The 26700-nt window shown below is 38.8% G+C and overlaps 2 protein-coding genes across 3 annotated transcripts in view; one reads left to right on the forward strand and one right to left on the reverse strand.

Annotated features, from left to right (window-relative positions):
- On the reverse strand, nt 1–10659 carry LOC105930697 (cysteine-rich venom protein TEL1-like). The gene is made up of 9 exons (XM_036147309.1): nt 10626–10659; nt 5166–5289; nt 5038–5041; nt 4810–4910; nt 4096–4186; nt 2331–2473; nt 2150–2244; nt 1068–1150; nt 1–184 (listed from the first exon to the last, which is right to left on the reverse strand). Exons 1-9 carry the CDS (start codon nt 10652–10654, stop codon nt 174–176), a joined length of 681 nt encoding a protein of 226 aa, XP_036003202.1. The 5' UTR covers nt 10655–10659; the 3' UTR covers nt 1–173.
- Nucleotides 10223–26700, forward strand: part of si:dkey-12h9.6 (macoilin-1) — a 25573-nt gene continuing 9095 nt past the window's right edge. The window contains exons 1-8 of one of the 2 annotated variants that reach the window (XM_021319769.2): nt 10223–10516; nt 12530–12671; nt 12841–12967; nt 13659–13782; nt 15198–15379; nt 19380–19881; nt 19952–20110; nt 26323–26493. In XM_021319769.2, coding sequence (XP_021175444.2) covers nt 10440–10516; nt 12530–12671; nt 12841–12967; nt 13659–13782; nt 15198–15379; nt 19380–19881; nt 19952–20110; nt 26323–26493 — 1484 coding nt within the window. In that variant the 5' untranslated portion in view covers nt 10223–10439. The remainder of the gene's footprint in view (nt 10517–12529; nt 12672–12840; nt 12968–13658; nt 13783–15197; nt 15380–19379; nt 19882–19951; nt 20111–26322; nt 26494–26700) is intronic. The other variant, XR_001166465.3, reaches the window with a different exon arrangement.

The following is a 26700-nucleotide window of genomic DNA, read 5'->3' on the forward strand; positions in this document are numbered from 1 at the left end:
ATGTATGCAGAGGCTGTCTTTATTGAAACTGACAGGTTGAGTCAGAGCACATGTGTGAAATTTAGACGCTCTGATTGGTGCATCTGCAGGAGGCGGGACAACAAGAGCCCAACAAATCGCTGTGGTTGCAGCACCACTGCTGCTTCAGCTCAGGACAGCTGCTGTAGTTGTCCTTAAATCTTGTCTGAAGAACAAACAAATGAAAAAAAAAAAAATACAAAGAAAAGAAAAAAAAGTTAAGTGCCTCACCAAACTATAGAATATTGAACTCCCCCTCATCGATTTATAAAGCAATCCATTACTTCTGACTTTACATATTACATGTTCTTGTTCATGTACAGCAGCCATTACAGTATTACTCTCTGCTCTCTGAGCAATGGCTTTATTTAAATCCCAAATACCAGTCAAAACAGAATAAAAAAGGGAAACAGCAGTAACATTTTGCATGTTCTTCCTGTAATGTTACATAGGCACGACCTTCAACTTGCACCACCATGACGTCACCTCATTTTTAAATAAAGGCTGCATTCGTATGATTGAGTCTAAGCGTAAAAATATAAATATTGCAATCATTAATGTTTATCCATCATTGAAAATCCTAAATAAAATACAAATGACTAAATGTAAAAAAAAATAAAAAATAAAAATAAAATAGGATGAACACTGTAAATTACCACTGTAATCTGCTCAACTTTCATATTATTGACTAAATAAAATTTTTAGGAGAGCTTGGGTCAGATTGAAGTTTTGTGCAAATACTTCTGTATATATTTTTTCTGACTTTTAATGGCCTTACTTTTTTTTTGCAAGTCTCATTCTATTAATATTTAGGATTAATATGTTGTTAGTTTGTCCTTCTATGAACGACAATATTTTCGTTTTTTCTCAAACATACAAAAATTATTTCCCAACATTCAAGAATGAGATGATTTCCATCCTTGTGATTTTATAAACTACGCAAAAATTTTATTAATGGAGGATAGTTAATGTTTCCCTTTCTAAAATGTTCTAGCTGTGGAGGGTAAAAAGGCATGAAAGACAACATCCTTGTATGTTTTTGCACTTACTGCAGAGTTTGTTGTCACAAGCGCCGGGGCAGTCAGAGCAGGACGGCCCTGACTTGTAGGGCCGAGCCAGCTGGTAGTTTCCTCTGTAATGCAGGCATCAGATATTAAAGCCACAGCAGCATTTTACTCTCAATATCATCTCACAGATATCACCTGTATCCATTTAGAAGGTAAAAATGTTTGTATTGCTATTTAATGAGCAGAAAGTCATGTGCAGAAAAAAGAGATTTCTGCCTTTTCTCCTGAGTTAAAGGGGACATATAATCCAAAATCCACTTGTTTTAGCCATTAAATATAATTTTGTTGTCTCTTGGAGTGCAGGAAATGTTAATGCAGTCTGTCCAGGAGCTACGTAGATATCTGTATGTTCTTTTTAAGGTCATATTTTTCCATCTGTTTCATTATCTCTGTTTTCTATTGTGTTTTTTCGACAATTACGTCACAGTATTTGCTGCGGAACTGCTAAACAATGTCATGGAGGTCCGGCTTACCCATTTTGCAAATCCGCCATTTTTATTATTTTGTAGCTATTTTGACGTAGCTATAAGTGGATAAGTCATCGGTTGTTCATTACGCCGTCCTCCAGCATACTACCAAAATGGCCGAAGGAGGTGAAATGAAACGCCCTGCTACCTGGAGAGGCCAGGAGGTGTGAAGAGCCTCCTTTAAATTTAAAGAGACAGCACAGAAACAAGTTGCTCTCAGACACACCTCAGAAGAGGGGTACAAAGAAGGAATGTGGGAGTAAATAAGTGAGGAATTCAGACCAAAGCTTTGCAGTTCTTCTTTATATAGACCACAACTGAATGATTTCAATGTGAAAAGGAAGAACTGAAAAGCATTGTATGTCCCCTTTAATGTGAATGTGCGCACACTTGAACATTCCTTTAAAAACCAAATCATTTAAGATTTTGTTCCGCTAAGTAACCCATCCTGTCTCAGATGGATTGACAGTTTCTAGCAAATTCTTCCAGGAAATGTTATATGATAAAAAATATTGATCATTCTGTAGTTTGTTTTAAAGTGAGACAGCATGCATTTAAAAAAAAAAGAGAGAGAAATCTTTATTGTGTAGTGCTTACGGTGGGCAGTAGTGGCAGACGTAGAAGTACTTGTATTGGGAGTTGGGGCAGTAGGCCATAGCGCAGCCAATCTGGTTTGAGTTGTGCCAAACAACCTGTGGAAAAAGCCGTTCAGTGTTTTTTCAAGCAGGCAGGGATCTGTTTTGCCTGTGAAGTAATCAGAAAGAACCAAAATGTGCACCTGGGTATAATGTCCCACCACGCCTCCATTGACAGATCCGACTCCGTAGCGGAAGTCCTTCACCTCGTTGTACCAGCTCTGGATGGCGTTGGACCAGGAGTTCTTCCAGCTGGCCATGTAGAGATTCTCCCCGCAGCCGCTGGCTGCAGCCGAACAGTAGGTCAAATTAATATGACCACGTTTCATAAATGTACTCCTCACTAACAAAATTATCATTCCCTCCAAAAGTTTTCTTTTTGAGGACATGAGGCTGTTTTATCACAAGTTCAAATCTGTAAAAATCAATGAAAGGGGTAAAAATAAATCCAAGATTCTAAGATTAAAGTTATTAATAATAACTTTATTTCTAAGATTAAAGTTATTAATCATAATTTGCCACCGTGCACAGTTGTTTTAACATCAATAAATACATTTCTTGCTACTAAGGTTAATAAGTAAGTCACCCATTGCACAGATTTTTACCTATTCTTTAACTTCTATTTCAAAATTAGGGTATTTAACTGAAATTATAAACTTGTTGATCAGTGTGGTGGTCGAACATTTTTCTCTATTATTCATTTTTATAAAAGAATGCTACTGAAAATATAAAGTAGAAATGTTATGGTTTTGTTATTATAACACCTTAGGACAGGGTGTTCAAACTTTTCGGCAGGTAGGCCGAAACTTTCAAGTCAAAAGTACTTGAGGGTAAAAAAAAAATGGGAAAAAAAAGAAAAAAACAAAACAAAAATTATATTGTGATTTTTTTTTTTACCTGCTCTACAAAATATGCTAATTTTAATTTAAAAAATGGTCAGATGTTCTGAAGTAATGGGATGTGTAAATAACTGTCAACCCAAAGTTCAAAAACAGGTTTTATTCATTTGCTTTTTTAAAAGGTGGTCACCCATTGTGCAAATAATTTTAACAAAATAAAGAACAGGATTTATGCCAGCATTTCTTTGAAAACACTTGCTGTATTTAGCTAATTTTATTAAATGAATTCAAGACAGGTTTTAATCCACAAACGTTTGCATTTGAGTTAAAGTCCTCAGATAGATATAATCCTATTTACTATGAGATTAAATATAATGCAAAAATTGTGGTTATTAAAATATGAATACCTTGTGTTGTATCTAACATTTTAAGTTATAAGAGCTTAACCTGTAATAATTTTGCCCTAATTAAAAATAAAAAGTTTCCATCTGCATCAGCTATCTGTGCTGGTGGACAAAAGCTTCATTGGGATGCAGTTGGGGGAGGGGTGAGGGGGGGGGGGGGCACAAAAAATCTTGGACATGCCTCCCTTGGGAAATCCTCAAGTCATATATTGTTAACCTTTCCTTAATCTGCTTCCCTTTCTGTCTTGATTTCAAAAGACTGCAAGTTTGCAACGTTTAATTATTTAACTTTTCCAGCTGGATTTTTTGACTCCCTGCTGTCTTACTAAAGACCACATGTGTTTTTGATCATGGGAACAAATCATATTAAACAGTAAATAATGAATTTTAAGTTAAAGGTGTTGTACTTTAAAAAAAACAACAACAACAAAGTAATAAAAACAAAAAAAAAAACCATCAGGATTTTTTTATTGCCTCCTATTTTCTGTATTTCTCCATATATGTGTTTAAAAAACTATTTTGGAAGAATTAAGGTTTCAGTAAAAGTAATGGTTGGCTTCAAATGCCTGAAATCAAATTCTCAAAAGGGAAAAAAAAGGATTTTTACAAATTTTACACATATGCAAGTCTCGCATGTAAAGATGTCTGTGTGACAATGATCTTACTGCTGATGACTCTGGCGCTCGCAGGGCTGTGGCTCATGGTGCACTTGGCGGCCCACTTGGCAGCATTGGATCCTGCCTCATTGTTCCATCTCTGTATGGAGGAGAAGAAAGAGAGCAGAAATAAAATCAGCATAACATTCAGAGCCCCAGCTCTTCCTGGTGTGTTTTATCGCTGATATAACAGAATGATAAAAATTTATAATTTCCTACAGTTATCAAGGGACAGTTGGTACAAATTGTAATATAAGACCAATATTAGAGGACAGAAATACTGATGGAAAAAATGCAGTAATGATAATAAAGACAACGGTACTCCCAGAACATCTACTATTACTATAGCTACTGTTGGTTCTCACATTACTGAGACCCTGGAGAGTCACAATGTGGAACACAATGCAGCACAGTCACACAAAAATCCCATAATCTAGTTTCTATATTCTCAGCAGCAACCAAAGGACTTCTGTTCAACAAAATACTTGTTCATGGCATGACAGACAGATATTATCATAAAAGTTATATATTATGACCCGATACTTGTCTGGTATATCAGAAATCACCACTGACTGAAACGATAATAAACTACTCTTTGTCATAACAGTTTCAGAAAGTAAACTCAATATTCAGAAGTAGTAGTTTTTCTTTGTTAAACACTATATTCTGGTAAACAATTAATGAATGAATTATTTTGTTTTCTGCGTTTTTTTTTTTTTTTACCATTTTCAACATGTTGCTGGCAGTAGGTTGGACACCCCTCCTCAGTGTATTATGCTTATTCACGATCTCATTCTGCTCAGTCAAAGTTGTCCACACGACTCCTAAACAAAACAAGCCAAACAATAAAAATAAAAAAATAAAAAACAACAACAACAAACAAAAGAAAACAAGATGAACTAAACCGCAAATTTCGAGGAATACGACTTTAGCGATAGCGGTAATACTCACCCTCCTGCAGATACAATTTTCAGAGACAAGAGAAGACAAGAGAAAAACAATTAAACTTGGAAGAGTTAATAATAATGTAGAATGCTTAAAGAAACTTTAATTGAATAGTAGTATCCTATTTTGCTTACCTCAGATGGCTGATCATCTGCCAAGGTGCCAGGCACCTGCAGGGCAGCTGTAAGACCAAGGATGCACAGGAGGTAAAGAGAACCCATGGTTGTGGTTAACTTCAGGATTGTCCACGCTGGAGACCTGCAGAGGGGACTTTTATATTTGTTGGGCTGTGATAACTAAATACAGAAATTCAAGACTATTCCGGTTTTTAAGACAACAACCAAAAAGCAGATAACACTACACCTGTGAAATACCCATGGTATGTTTCTTTACCTTGATATTGAGGCGAAACCTAAACAAATATGATATCCAAACATAACATTGATAATGAGTTTATTAATATCCTCAAACATGCCAGAGTCAATCAGCAGTCAATATGTAAGAGGTGGGCCGCGCCCTGGACGCTTACCCAAGGTCACAATACTGTTTGAGGTTCTTAAATTGGCTGCCATACACGTTTTCCTACTATTTTTATTTAGTCCTAATCAACAGTTTTCCATGCATTGGGAAAACATTTCAAAGCCTGTCTTTGAACTGCAGATGGTGGCACAATAATGAGCTGTTTGTGCTGGAAAACCTTCTTATGTCTTTGAGAAATATGGAAGACTTTTGACCATATTTTCTCAGCTAAGCTAAAATCCTAAGGAGCTGCAGGAACTTCTGCCTCTCACTGGTGACAACGATGTCGTCTAGACCTGGCTAAAATCGACCAAAACCTCGTGGGAGGTTTTATTGTGGTCGAATGAAACCAAAGATGAACTTTTTGGACCGTGATTGCTGAGGGTATTTGGCACAGAAACAAAAGTGTGCAAACCCAGTAAAACATGGAGGTAGCAACATGATTATCTTGAGTTACTTTTGTTCAAATGGTGGTGGGAGTTTCATCAAGGTGAAAGAACGAGACGTAATCACAATCTGAAAGATTTAGAAAGCTTTTTGCAAAGTGGCTAAAGAAGACTGATGGTGAAATTAAACCAACTTTTACTACATATTAGTTTAAGGATGTGCAAAACATAAATAACCATGCAATCACACTGCTTGTATTTTACTGTTCATAATTCCCCCCAAAAAGATTAATTAGCTCATGCTAATTTTTGAGTTGAATTAGAGAGGACATGTAGGTACTGTATGTCACATAACAGGTGGAGAATGTTTGCATTTAGTAATACTCTAACGGAGGTTTGTACTCTTCTAAAAAGTTTAAACTACCGCAGCAATGAGTTAGGACTAACCAAACAAACAAAAAAAATATCAAAGATGATATGGTAAATTGCATTTTAAAATCTATTCATACCTCTGGATTTTTTTAAATATATTTCATGTAAGAACTTCAAACCTTCTGATGCAAGACTTATGAAATCCTGATTCAAGAAAAAATAAATATTAGAACACATGTAGTCCACCACAGCAGACTATATGTGCTTAAGCATTCAATATAACTTTAATGGAAGAATAAAAGAAACTCAGTATTATCATCAATCCAGGCCACCTTATTTCATTGTATGCTTTGAAAAACACCTTAACATACTTTTATACTCTTTAACCTTCTATAGTCCTATTTTTTAGGCCTAAATAAGAAAATAAACAGCAGATTGCAATTAATCCCCCATCTCAGCGAAATGAAAGTATCAAAGCATGTCTAAAAAGAACAAACATGTTACTGAGTTTCCATATGTAGGACTGGTAGTACTATGTTACTGCACCATCAATATGTTTTCAGCAACCAGAACTGACAGTCACTGAATTACTGAACATCGGCAACTCCAAAACGTTTCTACCCCTGTGGATTTTGTTTTTTATTGAACTTTTGTATATGCTCAGTTTATCAATCCTATATTACGTGAAAGTTGGTAAAGCATCCAGGGCACAGTGCCACACGGCACAGCAGCACAGCATGCAGATATATTTTGTCTTGCATGTGCCTGCAGTGTTGCGGCATCTGTTTGTATTTTTGGCCTGGGTGAGCTTGGGATTTCATCACTATTTCATCACCCTTATCTCCTAAATATCTCTATTATTCTCTAGAAGCCACTCATCATAGCTATCCCTATCATCACTAGAGTTGGAGGGAATTTCCTGGACTGTAGTTTATCCTATTCTTTGTTGCACTTCTGGTCTAAAGATATGACGAAATTATACTTTTACAAACACAAAACTGACCTAATCAGCACAAAAATGTATATATATATATTTTTTTTAAAACAAATTTTTTAGGTATACCCAAAATGAACGAAACTGCAACCCTAATAGTCATAATAAAAGGTGAATTAACCAAAAGGACTTATATTGGAAATATATTTATCAATGCATGGCTTCTACTGTTTTAGACAAAGTTAACTGCAATTTCTGACTTATTTGAACAGCAAACAGGCTTAAATCTTTCTGAAAACGTTTCGACACCTATCCAGGAGTCTTTGTCAATTTTCATGGCTCGCAATTTAGCAACCTGTAGTTGGTACGCTGCTGTTTATAAGGATATGGAGGCCAATCCTCCTAGGTGGGTTCTCAGTCAGATGCAAATCAATGACCCACCCGCCACTGTCCTGGGTTGTTAGAAGCTATTGCTTGGTGTGAGTGAAGTACTTGGTCACCTGAATCATGACAAGACTGCTGATGTAATCTCCTTGTAGTGTTGGAGGATCGAGCTGTAAACTCCATCAGCATAAAGTGGTTAAAATTGTGCCTCCTGTGGTGAATGTTGATTTTTTTTAATTGTGTAGTAACAGCATTGCGCCACTAGATGTCAGTTTTCCCACAACAGATTAAAACAAGACAGAAATGTCCTGTTGAAGATTCTCAGTCATCCGGGTCATGGTCATCCAACTTTTTTGGAAAAACCCAGAAATGTCCAAAAAGAGAAAAAGGTGATGCAGAATGATGATAATTTTAAAGTGTAACTCTCCCCAATAGCACTTTTCTTGCCTGTAAATTGTGTAAACTGGGCCTAAGGGTGCTACTTTTATGTTGCTGTGCATTTTTTTTTATTTCTATGTGAACTGAAATGAAATTATGAAATCAAAAGTATCATCTATACACGTGCAGCCGTCCTTTTTAATGACTGCATGATGTGTTTGACGCCCCTGATTAAAGGTATCCCTAGAAACGAGGAATTGTCAGGATATCCCAGCAGGGGTCAACACGTGTGTCTCTGTCATAAGGTGGCCTGGAAGTGCAGTACTGTCGGCCACTTTACATTCAAAGGAGGAACATCTGTAGTTACTAACCACTAAAGGAAACAGCAGAGAGCATTCTAACTGCTGATATGCACTTCCACCATAAAACAAAAACATTGCATTTAGAAGAAAATGACTGTTAAATGGCTTACTGTAGTGACCGCTGTGCGCCAAGGGGCTTTGATTTAAACTTATATGACAGAGCAACACAAAGTCACACACCCACTCCAGCTCAAAGCACAGACTGGTTCTCTTCCAGGATGAACCTATATTTTACTTTGTTCAGCTTTCAAACGTCTCAAATTGGCTTTGCTGTCCGTCCAAAGCGACGTCTCGCGGCATGATGCTGCCACTACCATGTTTCCCTGTGGGGTTAGTGTTTTCAGAGCGATGTGCCGTGTTAGTAGTCTGCCAGACACGGAGCGTTTAGCACAGGGGTGTCAAACATAAGGCCCGCGGGGCGTTTTTTTTTTTTTTTTTTTTTTGCAGTGTCCTGTCTGGCAATGTGGCAATAAGAATTGTTGTCTTAATGCCAAAAAGCGCTCATCAGATTTGAGTTTCACAAGTGGAGCAGTACTGCTTTTGCCATAGTGCTCCGCTTGATTTATGAATGTGAATAATTTTATTATGATTTATGCGGGGAATATCTCAAATGATATTGACACTACAATGGGAAAGTAGGAAAGGAAAGGACGAACAAGAAGAAAAGAGAAAAGGTGAAAGAAAGAGGAGATAAAAGGAAGAGAATGATAAAACAATTATTGAAAATCTGCGGTTCCTATATTGTCCACGAGGGGCGCTGTGTTTTAATCAGCAGATGGTACCACTGAGCTTCAGATGTGGAAAATTGATTTTAAATCATTCCTTAATTTTCATTTGTTTGATGTATTTTGTCATGCAGGACAATGTTTTTAAGTTCCAAAAATTTTGAATATATGTATTTTAACAATGTACAATCACTGTGATCATCCAATGCATTAAGTAAATAAAACTGTATAAAAGTATTGTTGAAATTGCACATACTTTTCTTAAAAACGCTGAGGTTATTCATAATAAATTGTGTAATAGTGAAATTAATTTAATATAAAAATCAACAAGTCCACTTTTATTAGTTCTATTTAATCTTGCAATCAGTTTATTCGTGTGGCCCTCTTGAGATCCGATTAAGCTGTATGCGGCCCCTCAACCAAAATGAGTTTGACACCCCTGGTTTAGCATGTCGGTCAAAAACATACGTCGTTAGTCTCGTCTGGCTTGAGGGCCTTCTTTCACATGTTCCCACCGCTCACAGGTTTTCTTTCAGCCCTTCTTTCTCAAGGCGAGACTCGTAGCGTGGATGGTTGGTGCCCTTTCAACATATACTCCCACTTAAACTGTGGATCTCTGCCGCTGATCCCGAGGTACAATCAAGGCCTAGCCTGGTTCTCTGATTAATGCCTGTCTGCTCATGTCTAAGGTTTGCAGTTGTGTCATGCTTTTGTCCTTTTTGGATGATGCACCAAAACAGTTCTTTGAGCTGCTCAAAGCTTGGGATGTTGTTGATAACCCAACCAAACCTTGCATTAGACTTTTCCCCAGGTTTATCTCTGATCCCCTCTGCTGTTTTTCTGTGTTTTTTTTAATACTCACAGGGATGCTCCATCTATATACTTAGTTTGTCTCCTTGCATGTATTTATGCGAAACAATTTTATACCATGCATCAGTTTTTATTTCTTACGAAGTTGCATAACTTTTCAATTGTGCAATAATTCCTATTTCATTTTACACCATGCATTCAGTGAAGGGCTGCATTACGCGAGGTTAAATGCAACAGAGCTGCTTCCTGCGTGCTTTCTGTTGATCTGCTCCCCTCCTGTGACACACACTTGTAGGTGCACCCCAACACTGCGCAGGCGCAGACGATCACCAGACCTCATCGCAGGTTGGAGGGTGAGCAGCCTCATCCTCCATCCCAACGCGCAGAGGGGAGGGATACCTTGGGCTGGGGGAATTTTTTTGTTTTTTTTGTTTTTTCTTGCGCTTATTTCTGGACCTCTTTTCTCCGCCCTGGCCGCTGCCGCCGCTGCTGTAGCCGCGGCGTCGGACACCAGCACGGAGGGAGCAGAAGCCATAAGATGAAGAAACGCTATGTGGACGCGAACAGGCTCCGGAAGACGAGAAGACTGAAAATCACGGAGAAGCTGTCTGAGAGGTAGCCGAGCCGAGCCGAGCTGAGCCGAGCCGAGCGGCCGCTGCTTTTGTTGCGGCGCTCCGTCTCCGTCTTTGTGTGAATCTGAGCCGTCGTCAGTCCGCCTGCTCACCTGCTCCGCCTCGCATCTTGTGTCTCCATCCGCGTGTCGCATCTTTATTTAATTTTATTTATTGTTTATTGAGCCAGCCTGGAGCTGAATTAACTGCAGCCTCTGCTGCTGAATTGAAAACAGGCGCCGGGAGAGGCTGTTAACTCCAGCCTGCATTGTTTACAGAGAAAGAAAACAGTTCATGTCGGCCTGCTTCCCCATCCAGGCGCCTTACCTTCACCACACCGTCTCATTTATCCGTGTTTTGATGTGTGCGTTGCTGTGTCGGGCTAAAATGTGACATTAGAAATGGTTTCCAGAAAAAAAGAAAGAAAAAAAAGATTATAATAATTTATAATCATTATTTCTTAGTTCATTTATAAATCTTCAAACGTTGAGTTGTTTTCTTTTGCTTGTTCTCACTCTCATTGTGTGGAGTAGTCTGCATGGTTGGTTGCCTTGGAAGAAAACATCCAAATAACATAGTAAATAACAGTAAAAAAAACACATAAAATAAGGATATTTCTAATGCATAAATGAAATCATATCAGCATTATATTACAATAGACCTGTACAAGATAAAGTCATGTGATATAATAACATATTATTTTGAACTAAAACAACGTCAGTTTGAAGTTAATGAGGTACTTTCAAACAATGCACATAAAAGAAATAAAATAATAATAAAAAAACAGTCCATGATTTAAATGCCCTACTTGATAAAGTGCAATAGTATAGAAAAAAACAGCATTTACTCTGGGAAATTACTTTGTGTGTTACCTTCATACAATTAAAGTAAACACCTAAACCAAATTAAGTACAAACAGAAATATTACTAAAGAATGTGGGCATTTTTCACAGTCGTAATATAACCTGTAATTAGTACATTAAAATGTGCTAATGTTTATATTATGTAAACATGCTAGGTCATGTGTAAATGCCACAAACATGGCGTTAAATATCTGTAATTAAAGATCTTCGATATGGATAATCACTGTTTAACAGTCAATACATAATTTACATAAAAGTTTTTGACTGAAGAAGCCTCCAATAAAAAAAAAGAAATACAAAAAGTTTATATTCAATTACAAATGTTAACTGTTTTAAAACATTTATATATAAATATATATGTTTTTTTGAGTGAGTCAATGAACCTGTTGTGTATTGATGTGTTTATAGACCAAAAATGGTTTGAGTTCTTATTTTTAACACACTTAAGTAGGGGGAAAAGAAAAATTATATTTCTAAGACTTGCCAGTCACCAATCATTGGCAATAAAAGGATTCCGGTATCTAATGCATGAGTACACACCACCCATCAATGGGCAATATATAAAAAAAATCTAAATTAAATTTAAAAAAGCTATTTCGGAATGCTGAATGAACTAATCAAATTTTCTAGGTTCATATTGTGAAACGTATGCATTTTTCTTATACTTTTTAAACACACTTTGAAAAGAGACTTGCGTGGAGCAGCAGCAGCAGCAGCAGGAGGATGCTGTGGTGCTCCCTCTCTCCTCCAGATGAAATATTGCCATGGCAACCAAACAAAGAGGGGTGATGTGATGGCAGTCTGAGGATGAGCAGAACAAAGGACGGAAAGCGCCGCTTGTGTTTGGCTGCCTAATAAAAATGATCAAGGGGGGGGGGGGGGGGGGACAAGCCGTTGTTCTTTGTTGCCTCTACTTGAAGGAATGGACGGTATTGTTAAGATGCAGCTGCTCGGTTGTAGTTTCAGGTCCGCTTTTGATATCCACCCTGTATTTAAATGCTCTAATGTGATGCTGAAATTTCTTAAACAGAAAGAAGCTGACTGTTTTGTTTTTTTCCCCCTCAGTGGTCATTCATTAAGTATGTTTTAGTAAATGTGTAGCTGAATTTAGGAAAACCTCTGATTTTTCTGATGGATCTCACGTGTCTTCGCAGTGCGTACACCTTCCTGAAATTTATGGTGATGTGGACGCTGGTGCTGCTGGCAGACTTCATCCTTGAATTCAGACTGGAGTATTTGTGGCCATGCTGGCTGTTCTTCGGGAGTGTGTACACCACTTTTCACTGCCACGGGCTGGTGAGGACTCCCGCTGTGTGCTCTCATATTCTGCACTGTAGCCCCAATAATGAAGAACCCAGGCTGCACCTGTGCAGCTATAACAAGGCTATATTAAAAAAAAAAAAAAAGGAGCAAATCTTATGCAATCAACTAAAAATCACTTTTTTTTCTTCCTGTTTTATCACAGGTTATTTGTGTTGTTTTTGTTTGTGCTGCCTTCACGCTGGACATCTTTTGTTTAATTTTTGTTCCTTTGCACTGGCTGTTTTTCGTGGCGAGCACCTACGTGTTGTTCAATTATATATGGCACACAGGTGAGAATGCTTGTTCTTTCTCTTTACATTGCAAATAGCTACACGTTGCTTCAATACATAAAAAACATTGTATTAAAGCAACAGATTTTCTTATGAATCAAAGAAATGAGATCTGTCACCCATCCATCTGGCAATCGTTTTGCCTTCCTTCCTCAAGAAGTAGAAGTATATACTATAAATTCACAGTAAAAATAAATAAAAAATGTTTTGCTTCACTTTAAAAACGGTCTAGAGAATTTCTGTCTTCAGAGGTTTGAGTCTTAGAATGCAGTTACTAGCAAAATATATATAATCTTTATTTAAATAGTACAAAATTACTTTATTTACAAAAACACCTTATGAAAAGCTCAAACAGTTGATGCCAAATTTTCCTTTTTCTCTGATAACAAATCAGATATTTTAATCGGGTTTAAACTGCAACAATGTTAAAAGCTATGCAGCTAGTATACGTTTAGGAGCTTTTTAGCATAGTTTTTTTCCACTCTCCTCTTCTTGAGTTCGGACAGCAAGCTGGCATTATTTCCTAAAACAGTCACACATTATGAGTTGTGCGACAATCGAGAGAAACAATCCAATTTCACATCAGCTAATGCAAAAGAGAAGTCGTCATTTCTTGATGTTGTTTCATTCTTAATTGCATTATTTAATGTTTTCCTGAGCCGCCTCCAGTAAATCCTGTTTTTCTTCCCAGAGAAGGGCATCTGTATATCGACGGTGTCCCTGTGGATTCTGCTCGTCTACACCGAGGCTTCGCTTCGGCTCAAAGATCTTAATACCTCTCATCCCAACCTGTCTCATCTTTTCGCCGCACACTGGTATGCTGTTCCGATAAACAAATTACCTTCAGAATAACAGAGCGCCCTCTACATTTATTGGCAACCCTGGTACAGTTGTGTAAATAGCCTCAGGATAAATTCATCATTTATTGCAGCAGCACGATTTCACGCTACACAACTGTATTTAGGCACATTTATCCAGTGGGGAAAAGCTCACATTGGGATTTCTATCATATAAAAAGTGGACCCCAGGTATTGACATCCTGCTTATACAACTTTCTTTTGACAACACCAGAGTCCTGTTCTGTGGTCTCTTCTTTTGTTTTAGGCCTTGAGCCAGGGATGGTTATGGAAGAGGGTTGATTTTAAATCCAGAGAATCAGTTTAATGATTTGACTGAATCATATCCTAATGAAAGACCCAGAGATCCGCTTTGTTTTGGAAAGGCCATCCGATTTCTGTTGAAATACGACTGACATCTCAAAAGTTCACAATGCCACGCGCCCTGAAAAAGGGTGGTACTTTTCTGTTTCAAATTTTTTTTGCACATTTTAGCCAAATCCAGCTGTATCCAGAATTCAACCCACTTGTTCTAAAAAGCTCACATGGCACACTTTTTTTTTTGGCGGATTGATTTGAATGATGAGACGGTTGTGTGTTTATTGCGTACTGTGATCTAAAAGGAGCTTTAATTTAATTTGACCAAATCTCCATTTAAAGTGTCAGTAGCATTTAGCCACCAATGTCACTTGGATTTGTAGTGGTACAAGAGAAAACCCAAACAGTTGGTTTATAGACAGTGTCTAGTGGTTGTTATGAAGACTTGGTAACCCTAAAAAGCATACAAGTGTAAGTGTATATCATTTTGGTAGGTTTATTTTAACTGAGGGCACTTAATTCCTGGTTGGAAATAAGGCAAGGATGTCTAAAAAGATAATAAAATAAAATAATATCCAATGAGAATCAATTTCTATTTTATATTTGTATTTAAATATTGCATATTAAACCTAATTTTGAGCCTTTTTTTTAACAACCGATGAATATTCAGTCAATCCTGTTTTATAATTACTGATCTTTTTCTCTCTTGTTTCCACTGGTGTTTTTGTATTACTTTTGTCTTTCCTATTTTGTAAATTGACTAAGAAAAATTGACTTTTGTGTCATATTTATTCTTTAGTGGTGCCAGTAAATGGGATGGGCTCTGTCTCATTCATTTTTTAGAAAACATTAAATAAAAATGGTTGGCAATCATTATTTTATTGTTGTACAGGATATTTCGTTTGGTTCTATAGAGCAAAAGGATTGTTTTGGCACTGTTTGGAAAAATGGTGCTTCAGTAGTCGTTAAGAACACAGTTATTGCCTAAGTACGAAGTCGCATCAGATTCCCTTGTGTTCAGTGAATACAGTGTATTCTTCTAACTGCATTGTTTTCCCTCTTACATTTATTTTCAGCATTGGCTATCCTGTTGTTTATCTGGGATTCGACGCCACCTGCTACTTCACCAACATTTTTAAGCTGCGCATACAGAAAGCCGTCCAGAGCGAGAATGACTTTCACATGCACCTCCTGCAGCACTCGCTGCCGCCAGGCCTGCAGGTTTACTCCAAGGCGAGCGCAGATGGCAGCAGCAGCGGTAAGTCTGGGCCCCTGCAGCAGCCGTTCAGCAGCACCACCTTTGCAACCAGTCGGTGACTTTTTTGACTTTTCATTTGACATTTAGAGATTGTTTTCTTCACTTCCTGGAGTTGGTGTTTTAGTTGTCTGATTTATTTTCACGTGAATTATGTGTTTCCACCATAAAGGATCAAGCTTTAATGCAGGGGTGTCAAACTCATTTTGGTTGAGGGGCCGCATTCAGCTTAATCTGATCTCAAGAGGGCCACAGGAGTAAACTCATTGCAAGATTAAATAGAACTAATAAATGTGGACTTGTTGTTGATTTTTATATTAAGTTAATTTCACTTTTACACAATATATTATGAATAACCTCAGCGTTTTTAAGACAAGTATGTGCAATTTCAACAATACTTTTGCTCAGTTAAACATTTACTTGTGCATTATGCATAAGAACTGATCACAGTGATTATACAATGTTGAAAAACATTTATTCACATTTTTTGGAACTTAAAAACACTGTCCTGCATGACAAAATACATCAAACAGATAAAAATTAGGGAAATGATTTGAATTTTTCCACACCTGAAGCTTAATCTGCTAATTAAAACACAGCGCCCCTTGTGGACAATATAGGAACTGCATATTTTCAATTAAACAAAATACATGTTTTTTTTTTCAATAATTGTTTTATCATTCTCTTCCTTTTATCTTGTCCACTTGTGAAAGTCAAATCTAATGAGCTCTTTGTGGCATCTTATTGCCACATTGCCAGACAGGACACTGGGAAAAAAAAAAAAAAAAAAATGCGGGCCGTATCCGGCCCACGGGCCGTATGTTTCACACCCCTGCTTTAATGCTTTATTAGTATTTATTTCGTGCAAAGCTAAAGCTGGGTCTCTACCAAACATCTGCCTTCTTCTTGGCCTCATTTATCAAATATCTCGCCTCTTCCTTGTTTAGGAACATGTCTGGTGCTCATGTGGGAAATTGAATATAGACTAAATTCATTGCCCCCTTCATGTAAAAATGATAATAATTTACCTCAGGGTTATTTTTTTTCCCATGTGTTAGGCATGAAAACAAAACATTCAATACATAAAATCCAAGTTATCAACAATCCGATGCAAAGTGTCGACTGGAGTGGTAGAGAGGTGCAGACTCTGTGCAGACTGTTGCCTCGCTGTCTGTCAGTCCACGGATGAGTCTGGGTTTGAACTTTGCCTGGAGAAAGGTCTTTGCATAACTGAGGCTACGTTCACACTGCAGCCTGAAGTGACCCAATTCCGATTTTTTTGCCCATATGCGACCTGGATCTGATCTTTTTATGACAGTCTGAACAACACAGATCGGATTTTTTCAAATGCGACCCAGGCCACTTGGATATGTGGTCCTAAATCCGATACGTATCTGGTCTTTTCAAATCCGACCTGTGTCTGTACGGCCAGGTCGCATTCATCCCATCTGTACGTCACTGATACTCGACAAACGTCAGTATTATGCGTCCTGCTATGCAGAAGCGGGAAGAAAAACGACACCCATAGCGGACAACAATGAGAAGAGCACTATTAGAAAAGAAATTAAAGACTGCAAAATGCACGCCAGCATTATAATTCCTGTTTACTTCCGCAAACACTGAGGACGCTTGCTACGTGAGACGTCATCGCGTCCTCTACTGCGCATGCGGGACACTTAAGGTTGTATGAATTCAGTTCACACAGGAGATCACATACAAGTCGCATATATTTGGAAATGTGAATGACCACGCAAAAAAAAATCAGATTTCACAAAAAAATCGGAATTGAGCTTTAAGACCTGCAGTGTAAACGTAGTCTGAGTGAAAAGCTTGATGCAGAAGGGCCTAGATAGGGTCCCAGGCTGTGTTTCGGGAGCTCTGCTTGGCCCCTTAATTAGTTGCAGTGAAATTAACTCGTTATGCATATCAGCGTATTCTGGACAATATCCAACTCCAGCTGGGAAGAGTTTAAGGGTGACCCCATCCTGTTCAAACTGGACTCCAGGTCCATGAAGATCCAGATGAGTTTGGTGTGGAAGAGTTGTGACCTGGACTCAGAGGAACACCTTCAGAATGAATTCAAGCAGAAACTGTGGGCCAGGCCTTCTCATCCAACATCAGCGTCTGACCTCACAAATGCACTTCTGGAAGAACGGTCAAAAATTCCCACAAAGATCCTCCAGAACCTTGTGGAAAGACTTACTTAAGAAGAGCTGAAGCTGTCATGGCCCAACCTCATATAAAAGCCTATGAATTAAAAATGGGACGTCACCCAGGAACATATGTGTGTTTGTGTGAGACGGCAAATGAGTGATTACATTTGTACCTTCAGACCGTACAAAAAATGCGTTTTTGAAAAACTGTCCACTGCAGTGACCAGTGAACTTCGAGACGAAGATTTAAGAAAGAATATTTAAAAACAGCCAGGACCTTAACCTGTTAAATGGGTTAATCAATATTTCTAATGCCCCAGCTTCTTCCTAACTGTCTGTGTCTGAGCTGTGAGTAAACGTACAGGTGTGGTGACCACAGGTGTTGTTGTTTCTATAGCTTTGGTCCCCCAAAATGAGTTCAGGCCCCAAATTTGAGATGTAGAGCTACAACAAATGAGGATCATAATAAGACAGAAATGGAATAAATGTTATCAGGCTGGAAATATTTAACTAATTTATCAAAAAGATATTAATCATTAACTAAGTTCCACGTATATTTTAACTTTTGTTCATGGGTCCAAGGTTGGAAAATTTACATATCACTAATTTGTGGCGTCAGTTTTCACTAACAAGAAGAAAACAGACAAATGGAGCTTGTTTGTTTTTTTCTCTGCGCTGCGGCAAACCTGGTAGCACTGCTGCCTTTAAGCAAGAAGACCTTGGATTCAAATCCCAGCCTGGGGTCTTTCTGCATTGCGTTTGGATGTTTGCCCTGTGCATGCGTGAGTTCTCACCAGGTACTGCGGCTTCCTGGTCTGAAGGTTCAGTTGGTCTCTCCAAATTGCTCTTAGCCGTGTGTGTCCCACACTGGACTCCATCCCTCGCCCTGTGAACGGTGAGAACAGGCCCAAACCTATGGATGAATGGACAGTAATAGTAATAGTAATATCCCCTTTATTGTCACTGAAACATACATTACAATGAAATTTGCTTTCTGCATTTAACCCATCCCCTTGGGGAGCAGTGGGCTGCCATGCACTGCAAAAAGGCAACTAAAAGTAAGTAAAAAAATCTTGAAATTAGTCTATTTTTCATTGATTTGAGCAGGTAAATAAGACTATTTGCCAATGGGATTAGTAGTTCTACGCCTAAAATAAGATAATTAGATATTCTGCACTTAACAAAATGATGATGGAGATGAGTTTTTCCTATTTTAAGTGCAAAAATCTAATTCCATTGACAAATAATCTTATTTACCTGCTCAAATCAAGGAAAAATGCACTCATTTCAAGAGAAATGTACTTACTTTTAGTTCCTTTTTTGCAGTGTGGAAAATCTGGGGTTAAGGGGTCTTGCTCAGACACCCAGAGTGCTGGCACTGGGGATGGAACCGGGTACCTGCAACCTCCTCTGAGTGCAATCGTGCTGCTGTAGCCACTCGGCCACAACCCCCCCCATAAAGCTACGATTCTGGTGGGACTCGAACCCACAACCTTTGAATTAGAAGTCCAATGCACTGTCCATTGGACATTTACCAACCAGCGTCACTTATTTGACCCGTGGTTCGTAGTCTACTGGATATAAGAGCGGCGCACAGATGGTTCATCAAATTACCCCTTTCTTCCTCAAGAATCATACTCCTAAGAGGTTGTGTTTCATAAACCATTGGATTTGACAGTTTTATTTCCCATCATTTGTGCTTTGTTTCCAAATGTGTCTCCGGAGGAACAAAAGCCATTACACGAACGTTCGTACACGCAGCCGTTCGTAATGAACAGACTGTTTTTTGCGTGTAAAATCAGAGAGGAGACTATTAAAGCTGTTGTTGTTCTTCCTGTCTTTTTTTCCAGGCTCTAAATGGAAAATCAAGCCCGAGCCGGGTCAGTACCAGTGTCAGAACGGCGCCGTGGTGGCGCACGACGACGCGCACAGCGCCGACTGCCTGCAGATCCGCAGCGAGGAGAGAGCGAGCGAGAAGGCATCACAGGAGGTGAGGTCTGCCGAGTCCAACCGACGGCCGCCACAACCACCGCCGCCGCCGTCGTCGTCATCATCAGCATCCAAGAACGTTGCGGCTGAGTCCAAAGACCAGCTTCACAGTGGGGAAGGAGGACCGGAGCCATCCCCGACCCCAGAAAATCTACCTCAGGAGGATCAGGGAAGCAAAGCCACTCGAGCTGCCAAGGGCTCCTCCCCAAAAGCCCGCAGAGGCAGCACGAACACTCCTTCGCCTCCTGCAGGGAGGGCAGAGAAGAAACAGAGGACAAGCTCGAAAACAATCAGCCCCAACAGGGACGCAGCGGACAAGAGCACCACGGCGACGCAGAACTACCACGCTGAACAAATAAGCAAGTGAGTTACTGTTTACGTGCACCGGGCCGGGCCTAATTGGTGCTGAAAGGCTTTTTCTGTTTGGCGTCAGGCTCGAAGCAGAGCTGCGGAGGCTGAAGGGCGAGCTGCAGACGAGCAGGCAGAGCGAGCAGGAGCTACGAAGCCACATCTGTAACCTGACCAACAGCGAGAGGAGCCTGAGGCCAGAGGTTTCTCTCCTCAGGCAGTCCAACATGCTGCTGCAGAGCAAGTGAGTGGCAGTCTGGTCCTGTGTGTGGCTGTTTTACCCAAAACATCATCTATTAACACCTAATATAGAAGAAAAGGCAAAAACTGCTACCGTGACATGTTAGCCATGTTTAAATACAAAATTCTCCAGTCTGAAGCTATTTTTTTAAAATGCATTTCAATTATTCGTCTGTAGTTTTAAATGTATCTACTTTCTGCAGCAACTCTCTAAGTACGCATTGACAAAGTCACCACAGCAATGCCACATTCAGCAATCAGAAGTCACTCCTGGGGAACCGTAGAGCCACAGGGAGAGTCGTCTGCATTGTACATGGCTTTGCTGCAATCCCTCATACTGAGCAAGCATGAAGCGACAGTGGGAAGAAAAACTCCCCATTAACGGGAAGGAAAACCTCCGGCAGAACCGGGCTCAGTATGAACGGTCACCTGCCTCGACCGACTGGGGTTACAGAAGACAGAACAGAGACACAACAAGAGAGACAAAAAAGCACAGAAGCACACATTGATCTAGTAATCTGTTCTACATTAGATGGTAGTAGCGGGTGAGCCGTCTTCTCTGGATGATGTCACAGTTAACAGAACGCCAGACCAGGTGTACCTACTATGAAGAAAAAGAGAGAGAGCAAAAAGTTAAAAGCTGAAATGACGACAGTCATTTCAATGTAATACAATGCAAATCTGGAGAACAGTAGACTGAAGAACAGTAGAAATCAGTAGAGTGAGAAAATTAGACCCTGATGTCCTCCAGCAGCCTAGGCCTATCACAGCACAACTATAGAGATAGCTCAGGGTATGAGCCACTCTAACTATAAGTTTTGTCAAAAAGGAAAGTTTTAACATTAGTCTTAAAAATAGATAGGGTGTCTGCCTCACGGACCAAAACTGGGAGTTGGTTCCACAGGAGAGGAGCCTGATAGCTAAAGGATCTGCCTCCCATTCTACTTTTAGAGACTCTAGGAACCACCAGCAGACCTGCAGTCTGAGAGCGAAGTGCTCTGTTAGGAACATACGGGGTAATCAGAGCTCTGATATATGGTGGAGCTTGATTATTTTAAGCCAATCTTTGAAGGGCAGCATCAAAAACGTCATGTAAGACGAGCTGTATATATATATATATATTAGGGCTGGGCAACGATTAAAATATTTAATCGCGATTAATCGCACTGATTAATCGCGATTAATCGCGATTAATCGCATTGTATTTACAAACTCCAAGAATGAATTCAGAAGTAGTGTAAAGAGCACTTTTATTTTAATGTTCTGCTGCCATATGAACAAAAGTGTTGTAACATTTGTAGCACTTATCAGTAACACATATTTAGTGTAAAGCTCAACTTAAACATGTAAAACAAAAAATAGCAATAATAATAAATTAAAGCTTATTGCCACTGACAGGGAATTCTCTTTATGGGGAAAAAATCTACCAAAAACAGGCAATTTCTGAGGTAACAGCAGGGAGCAGCATTACCATTTTATGTTCAATACCAAAGTTTAACTTGGCAGTGGTTCCAACTAACTTGTTTCTGTCATATTCCATGCTGGAAGAACTTTAAACTGAAATGCTTGCTAACTCGATATGCTTGCGTTTATTTGACGTTGACACGCGGTTTTTTGTTGTTGCTTTCTCGCGCGCATATAGTGAATGGCAGGGGGAAAACAGGCAAAAATACATGGATACTTTGAAACGAGAAGCGACTTCACCGACGGCGTCGATGCAGACCCCCCCCGCTCCGCTCCGCACAAAACTTGTTCCGGCCGCCAACTCACCGCCTCGCCTCGCCTAAGCTCGCCTAAGCTCGCTCGCGGTACCTGCGGGAAACACCGCCTTCCGCATGTCAGCTGTGTTTTTTTCCGGCCAGCACCTTTCTTCCTCTTTGAATCTGAGGCTGGGCTGACAGCGAGGTTATTGCCGCATTATCGCCACCTACTGTTCTGATTCAAACCCCTACACCGCAGCAACAGACCTTCACAAAATAAAAGCATGTGACCAACATGCGTTAACGCGCGTTAAAGAAAATATCGCCGTTAATAGTCTAATGAGTTAACGCGAAATTAACGCGTTAACTTGCCCAGCCCTTATATATATATATATATATATATATATATATATATATATATATATATATATATATATATATATATATATATATATATACATATATATACATATAAATGTTGGATTTTCAACACTTTTTTTCCTCCAAACCTAAAAGATAAAAATCAGATTCCCTAGAAAGTAATAAAGTATATATTTTTTCTATTAATTTCAATAGTATATATCTATTTATCTTGTTTTTGTGCAACTTTTTCATTTGCAAACAGCACATCTATAAATAAATCCAAAATCATTCAAAAATGTTACAAAATGACAGTTTCAATGCTGTTTTTTTGTCTCTAGATCCTTTTAGGGTTTTATCTACTTTATATTGCAGCTTTGCGTTTTATTTGACATGGACTGATCAAACACGGGCTCGTCCTTTTTCTTCTACTTTATTTCACAGTATGTTTTTTTTTACTATCACTTCATTTTATGTATGGACAGGCTACAAAACTAACATCCCAAAGGAAATTAAAAAAAATACCATTGAGTCTTGATTAAATGGGGTTCAGAAGTCAAAACAAGAATGAAAACATAACTTGTTTTGTTGTTATCACTACTAATACGGACTCCACTTTCAATCTCCCACCTTGTGTTGTTATTGATTTGTGGAGCAAACTGGGGTCCGTTCTTCGTACGTCGCTAACTCAGTTAGCGGGATTTCATTGTTGACGATTTGGCATGATCTTGGATCGTTTGGTTCTTCGAAAGACATCCTGCACTTGTTGTCATAGCAACATGTGCGCCAGCTTAAGCCTGCTCGAGAGCAAGCTTATTTCATGTAAACAAGATTAGATCACGGCTGTATAAGCGGAGGAGATAGGGAAGTCTGCCGTAGCCATGTCCATTTTTACGACAGCAACCTGTTGCGGAAGGTGCAAGAATAATTTGCAGAGTTTTTCGAATTAATCGCGTATTGTGCAATAGACAGGATCCTTTAGCGCAGCGCGACAGTGTAATTGTAGAGAGATTTCTCTTGGTGGCTGTTATAAACAGACACACACATCATTTAACAGTGGCTTTTAAAGAGGAAAAAGTGGTGTTGGAGCCATAAATACAAAATATTTAAGTGATTTGTATGATAGTTTGCTTTTTATTTTTATCATATTCAGTAAGAAGAGTTGTTCGGGCCATTTTATTGTGAAGTTTAGTTTTACTTTGAAAGGCTTGCTTCCTGTCGAGCCGTATATTGTATTAGAAAAAACTATGGACGGATTATCTAGACACGGAGCAATACAGTTTTACCGTGTAAACTGTGGATGACTTGGAAAAGGAAGATTTTCATTTTTTATGGATAAAGATTTTTTTTGTTAAAATTCCCAGTTTGCACGTGTCCTTTTACTTCCCGTCTCTAAGGAATGACACTGAAATGTGGATCTCTTGACATAACAAGTGCCTTTTTAAAATAAAGTGTAATAATTAAAGGCTACCATTTTGTAGAATATTCTTGTATTTCACTTTTACTTGTCCCCATGTTCTAGTGGGTCCCGTGGAGGCTCTGATATAAAAGAACAAAGTAAATATGAGATTATTAAAATGCAAAAATTCATACTGTAGAAAGTGATAGAAACATCTACCAAGGACAGTATTTACGCATTAATTTGTCTGGTGCTTTTTGCCAGCCCTCTCTCCTGGCTTTAACAGATTTTGAGGTGTTTTAATTTATGACTCAAATTCGGCATAACCTTCCATTAAAAGCTCGTGTTCTGCTTGGGAGAAAAACTGTGGGCGTTCTTTGGCCATGCTGAACAGCCAATAGCAGCGTTGCTGATCATTTGATCTTGGATGTTTTAAGCAACGTACGAAGAACAGACCCCAGGGGTCCGTTCTTCGTACGTTGCTTTAAAAACATCCAAGATCAAATGAGACATCCAAGATGATTTCATCCGGCTAATCATGATCCGGCTAACTGGGTTCTTCCAACACACCTGTTGTTTACGATTAGTATGGCTGGATTGAGTTATCTGAGACAACTGCGCGTTCATGCGTTTGTTTAAAAGGGGAAATGTATCGATAGTAGAAACATTGATCAGCAGCGCTGCTATTGGCTGTTCAGCATGGCCAAAGAACGCCCACAGTTTTTCTCCCAAGCAGAACAAGAGCTTGGAAGGTTATGCCGAATTTGAGTCATAAATTAAAACACCTCAAAATCTGTTAAAGCCAGGAGAGAGGGCTGGCAAAACGCGGCAGACAAATTAATGCGTAAATACTGTCCATGGTAGATGTTTCTATCACTTTCTACAGTATGAATTTTTGCATTTTAATAATCTCGTATTTACTTTGTTCTTTTATGTCAGAGCCTCCACGGGACCCACTAGAACATGGGGACAAGTAAAAGTGAAATACAAGAATATTCTACAAAATGGTAGCCTTTAATTATTACACTTTATTTTAAAAAGGCACTTGTTATGTCAAGAGATCCACATTTCAGTGTCATTCCTTAGAGACGGGAAGTAAAGGACACGTGCAAACTGGGAATTTTAACAAAAAAAATCTTTATCCATAAAAAATGAAAATCTTCCTTTTCCAAGTCATCCACAGTTTACACGGTAAAACTGTATTGCTCCGTGTCTAAATAATCCATCCATAGTTTTTTCTAATACAATATACGGCTCGACAGGAAGCAAGCCTTTCAAAGTAAAACTAAACTTCACAATAAAATGGCCCGAACAACTCTTCTTACTGAATATGATAAAAATAAAAAGCAAACCATCATACAAATAACTTAAATATTTTAGATTTATGGCTCCAGCACCACTTTTTCCTCTTTAAAAGCCAATGTTAAATGATGTGTTTGTCTGTTTATAACAGCCACCAAGAAAAATCTCTCTACAATTAAACTGTCGCGCTGCACTGAAGGATCCTGTCTATTGCGCAATACGCGATTAATTCGAAAAACTCTGCAAATTATTCTTGCACCTTCCGCAACAGGTTGCTGTCGTAAAAATGGACAACATGGCTACGGCAGACTTCCCTATCTCCTCCGCTTATACAGCCGTGATCTAATCTTGTTTATATGAAATAAGCCTGCTCTCGAGCAGGTTTAAGCTGGCGCACATGTTGCTATGACAACAAGTGCAGGAAGTCTTTCGAAGAACCAAACGATCCAAGATCATGTCAAATCGTCAACAATGAAATCCTGCTAACTGAGTTAGCGACGTACGAAGAACGGACCCCTGGTGAAAAAAACCCAACAACAACCGGGTAAATGTTTTGTTTTGAAAATGTCCAGAATTTTACAAATTGAAAGAATTTCTTACAATCATAAATGAGTAAAAAACACAGTTTTGGGTTTTTGGTTACAGGAATCACACACAGCAAATTCTGACTCCAAGGCAGGAAATTGAAAGGAAAAACAACCATCTTCCTGTTTTATTCATGCACAGTTGGTAAATATTTATCCTTTATCCAGCCAAGCTGTGAAGTGGCCCAATTCTGAAAACCTTTATGCTTCTATGAACACTGAATCAACAACAATAGAAAAGCTATATATATATATCTATATATATATATAGATAGATAGATAGATAGATAGATAGATAGATAGATAGATAGATAGATAGATAGATAGATAGATAGATAGATAGATAGATAGATAGATAGATAGATAGATAGATAGATAGATAGATAGAGATATATATATTTTATCTGATACAGGCTCTATGAACACTTGGATTTGCTGTTGGCCAATTCATTTTGTATTTATTTACATTTTTAATGCCAATCTGTTGGTTCTGCAGCTTTAAAAGGCTAATTTCAGCCTGGGTTTGTTTATGTAATACTTGAATGCTGCAGCAATATTAATGATGCACACATTGGCTTATGTAAAATAGTATTTTTTGATCTCAGTTGTTTTTATTTCCAGTGAGTATGAGACAATAAGCAAAAGATAGGAAGATGTTTCCTCGGTTAAATAAAAACACAGCTAATACTAAATTATTTGAAGTTTCTGTTGGTTGAGGGAAGGAAAGAGGAATCGGAGTCCTCTGAGTAAAGCAAACGTAAACAACTCAAGCGTCTACGAATGCACTCTCATGCACATGGAATGTCTTTTTTTTTTTTTTTTTTTCATATCAAGACCCCTTCTGACCATCAGTTTCCCATCCTGCCCTCAGGATTCTGTGCTTGACTAAAACCAAGCAGAGGGACAAACAGACCTCGGCGCTGCTGGAGAAGAAGACCCGGTCCGAAGCAGAGGGCAGACTGTCTGCTGAGAAGCAGCTGGCTGAGCTCCAGGCTCAGAAACTGGAGGAGGCGGCGAGCGCAGCGCGGACCCTGACTAACAGGTAAATCCCGCCTTTCGTTCTCCAGCGAGTGAGTGGGTGCCTTAAAATCCCACCCACAGCTGGTGTGAGATAAAAGAGGAAGTCGACGCCTCTCTGATGTCTGTGTTTATATCATCTTTTTTTTTTTTTTTGGTTTAAAAAAATCAGGTATTTTAAACAGGGTTCCCACGGGTCCTTAAAAACCTTGAAAGTTTGTGAATCTGAAAA

Source organism: Fundulus heteroclitus, chromosome 15 (genome assembly GCF_011125445.2).
Source record: "Fundulus heteroclitus isolate FHET01 chromosome 15, MU-UCD_Fhet_4.1, whole genome shotgun sequence".
NCBI lineage: Eukaryota > Metazoa > Chordata > Actinopteri > Cyprinodontiformes > Fundulidae > Fundulus > Fundulus heteroclitus.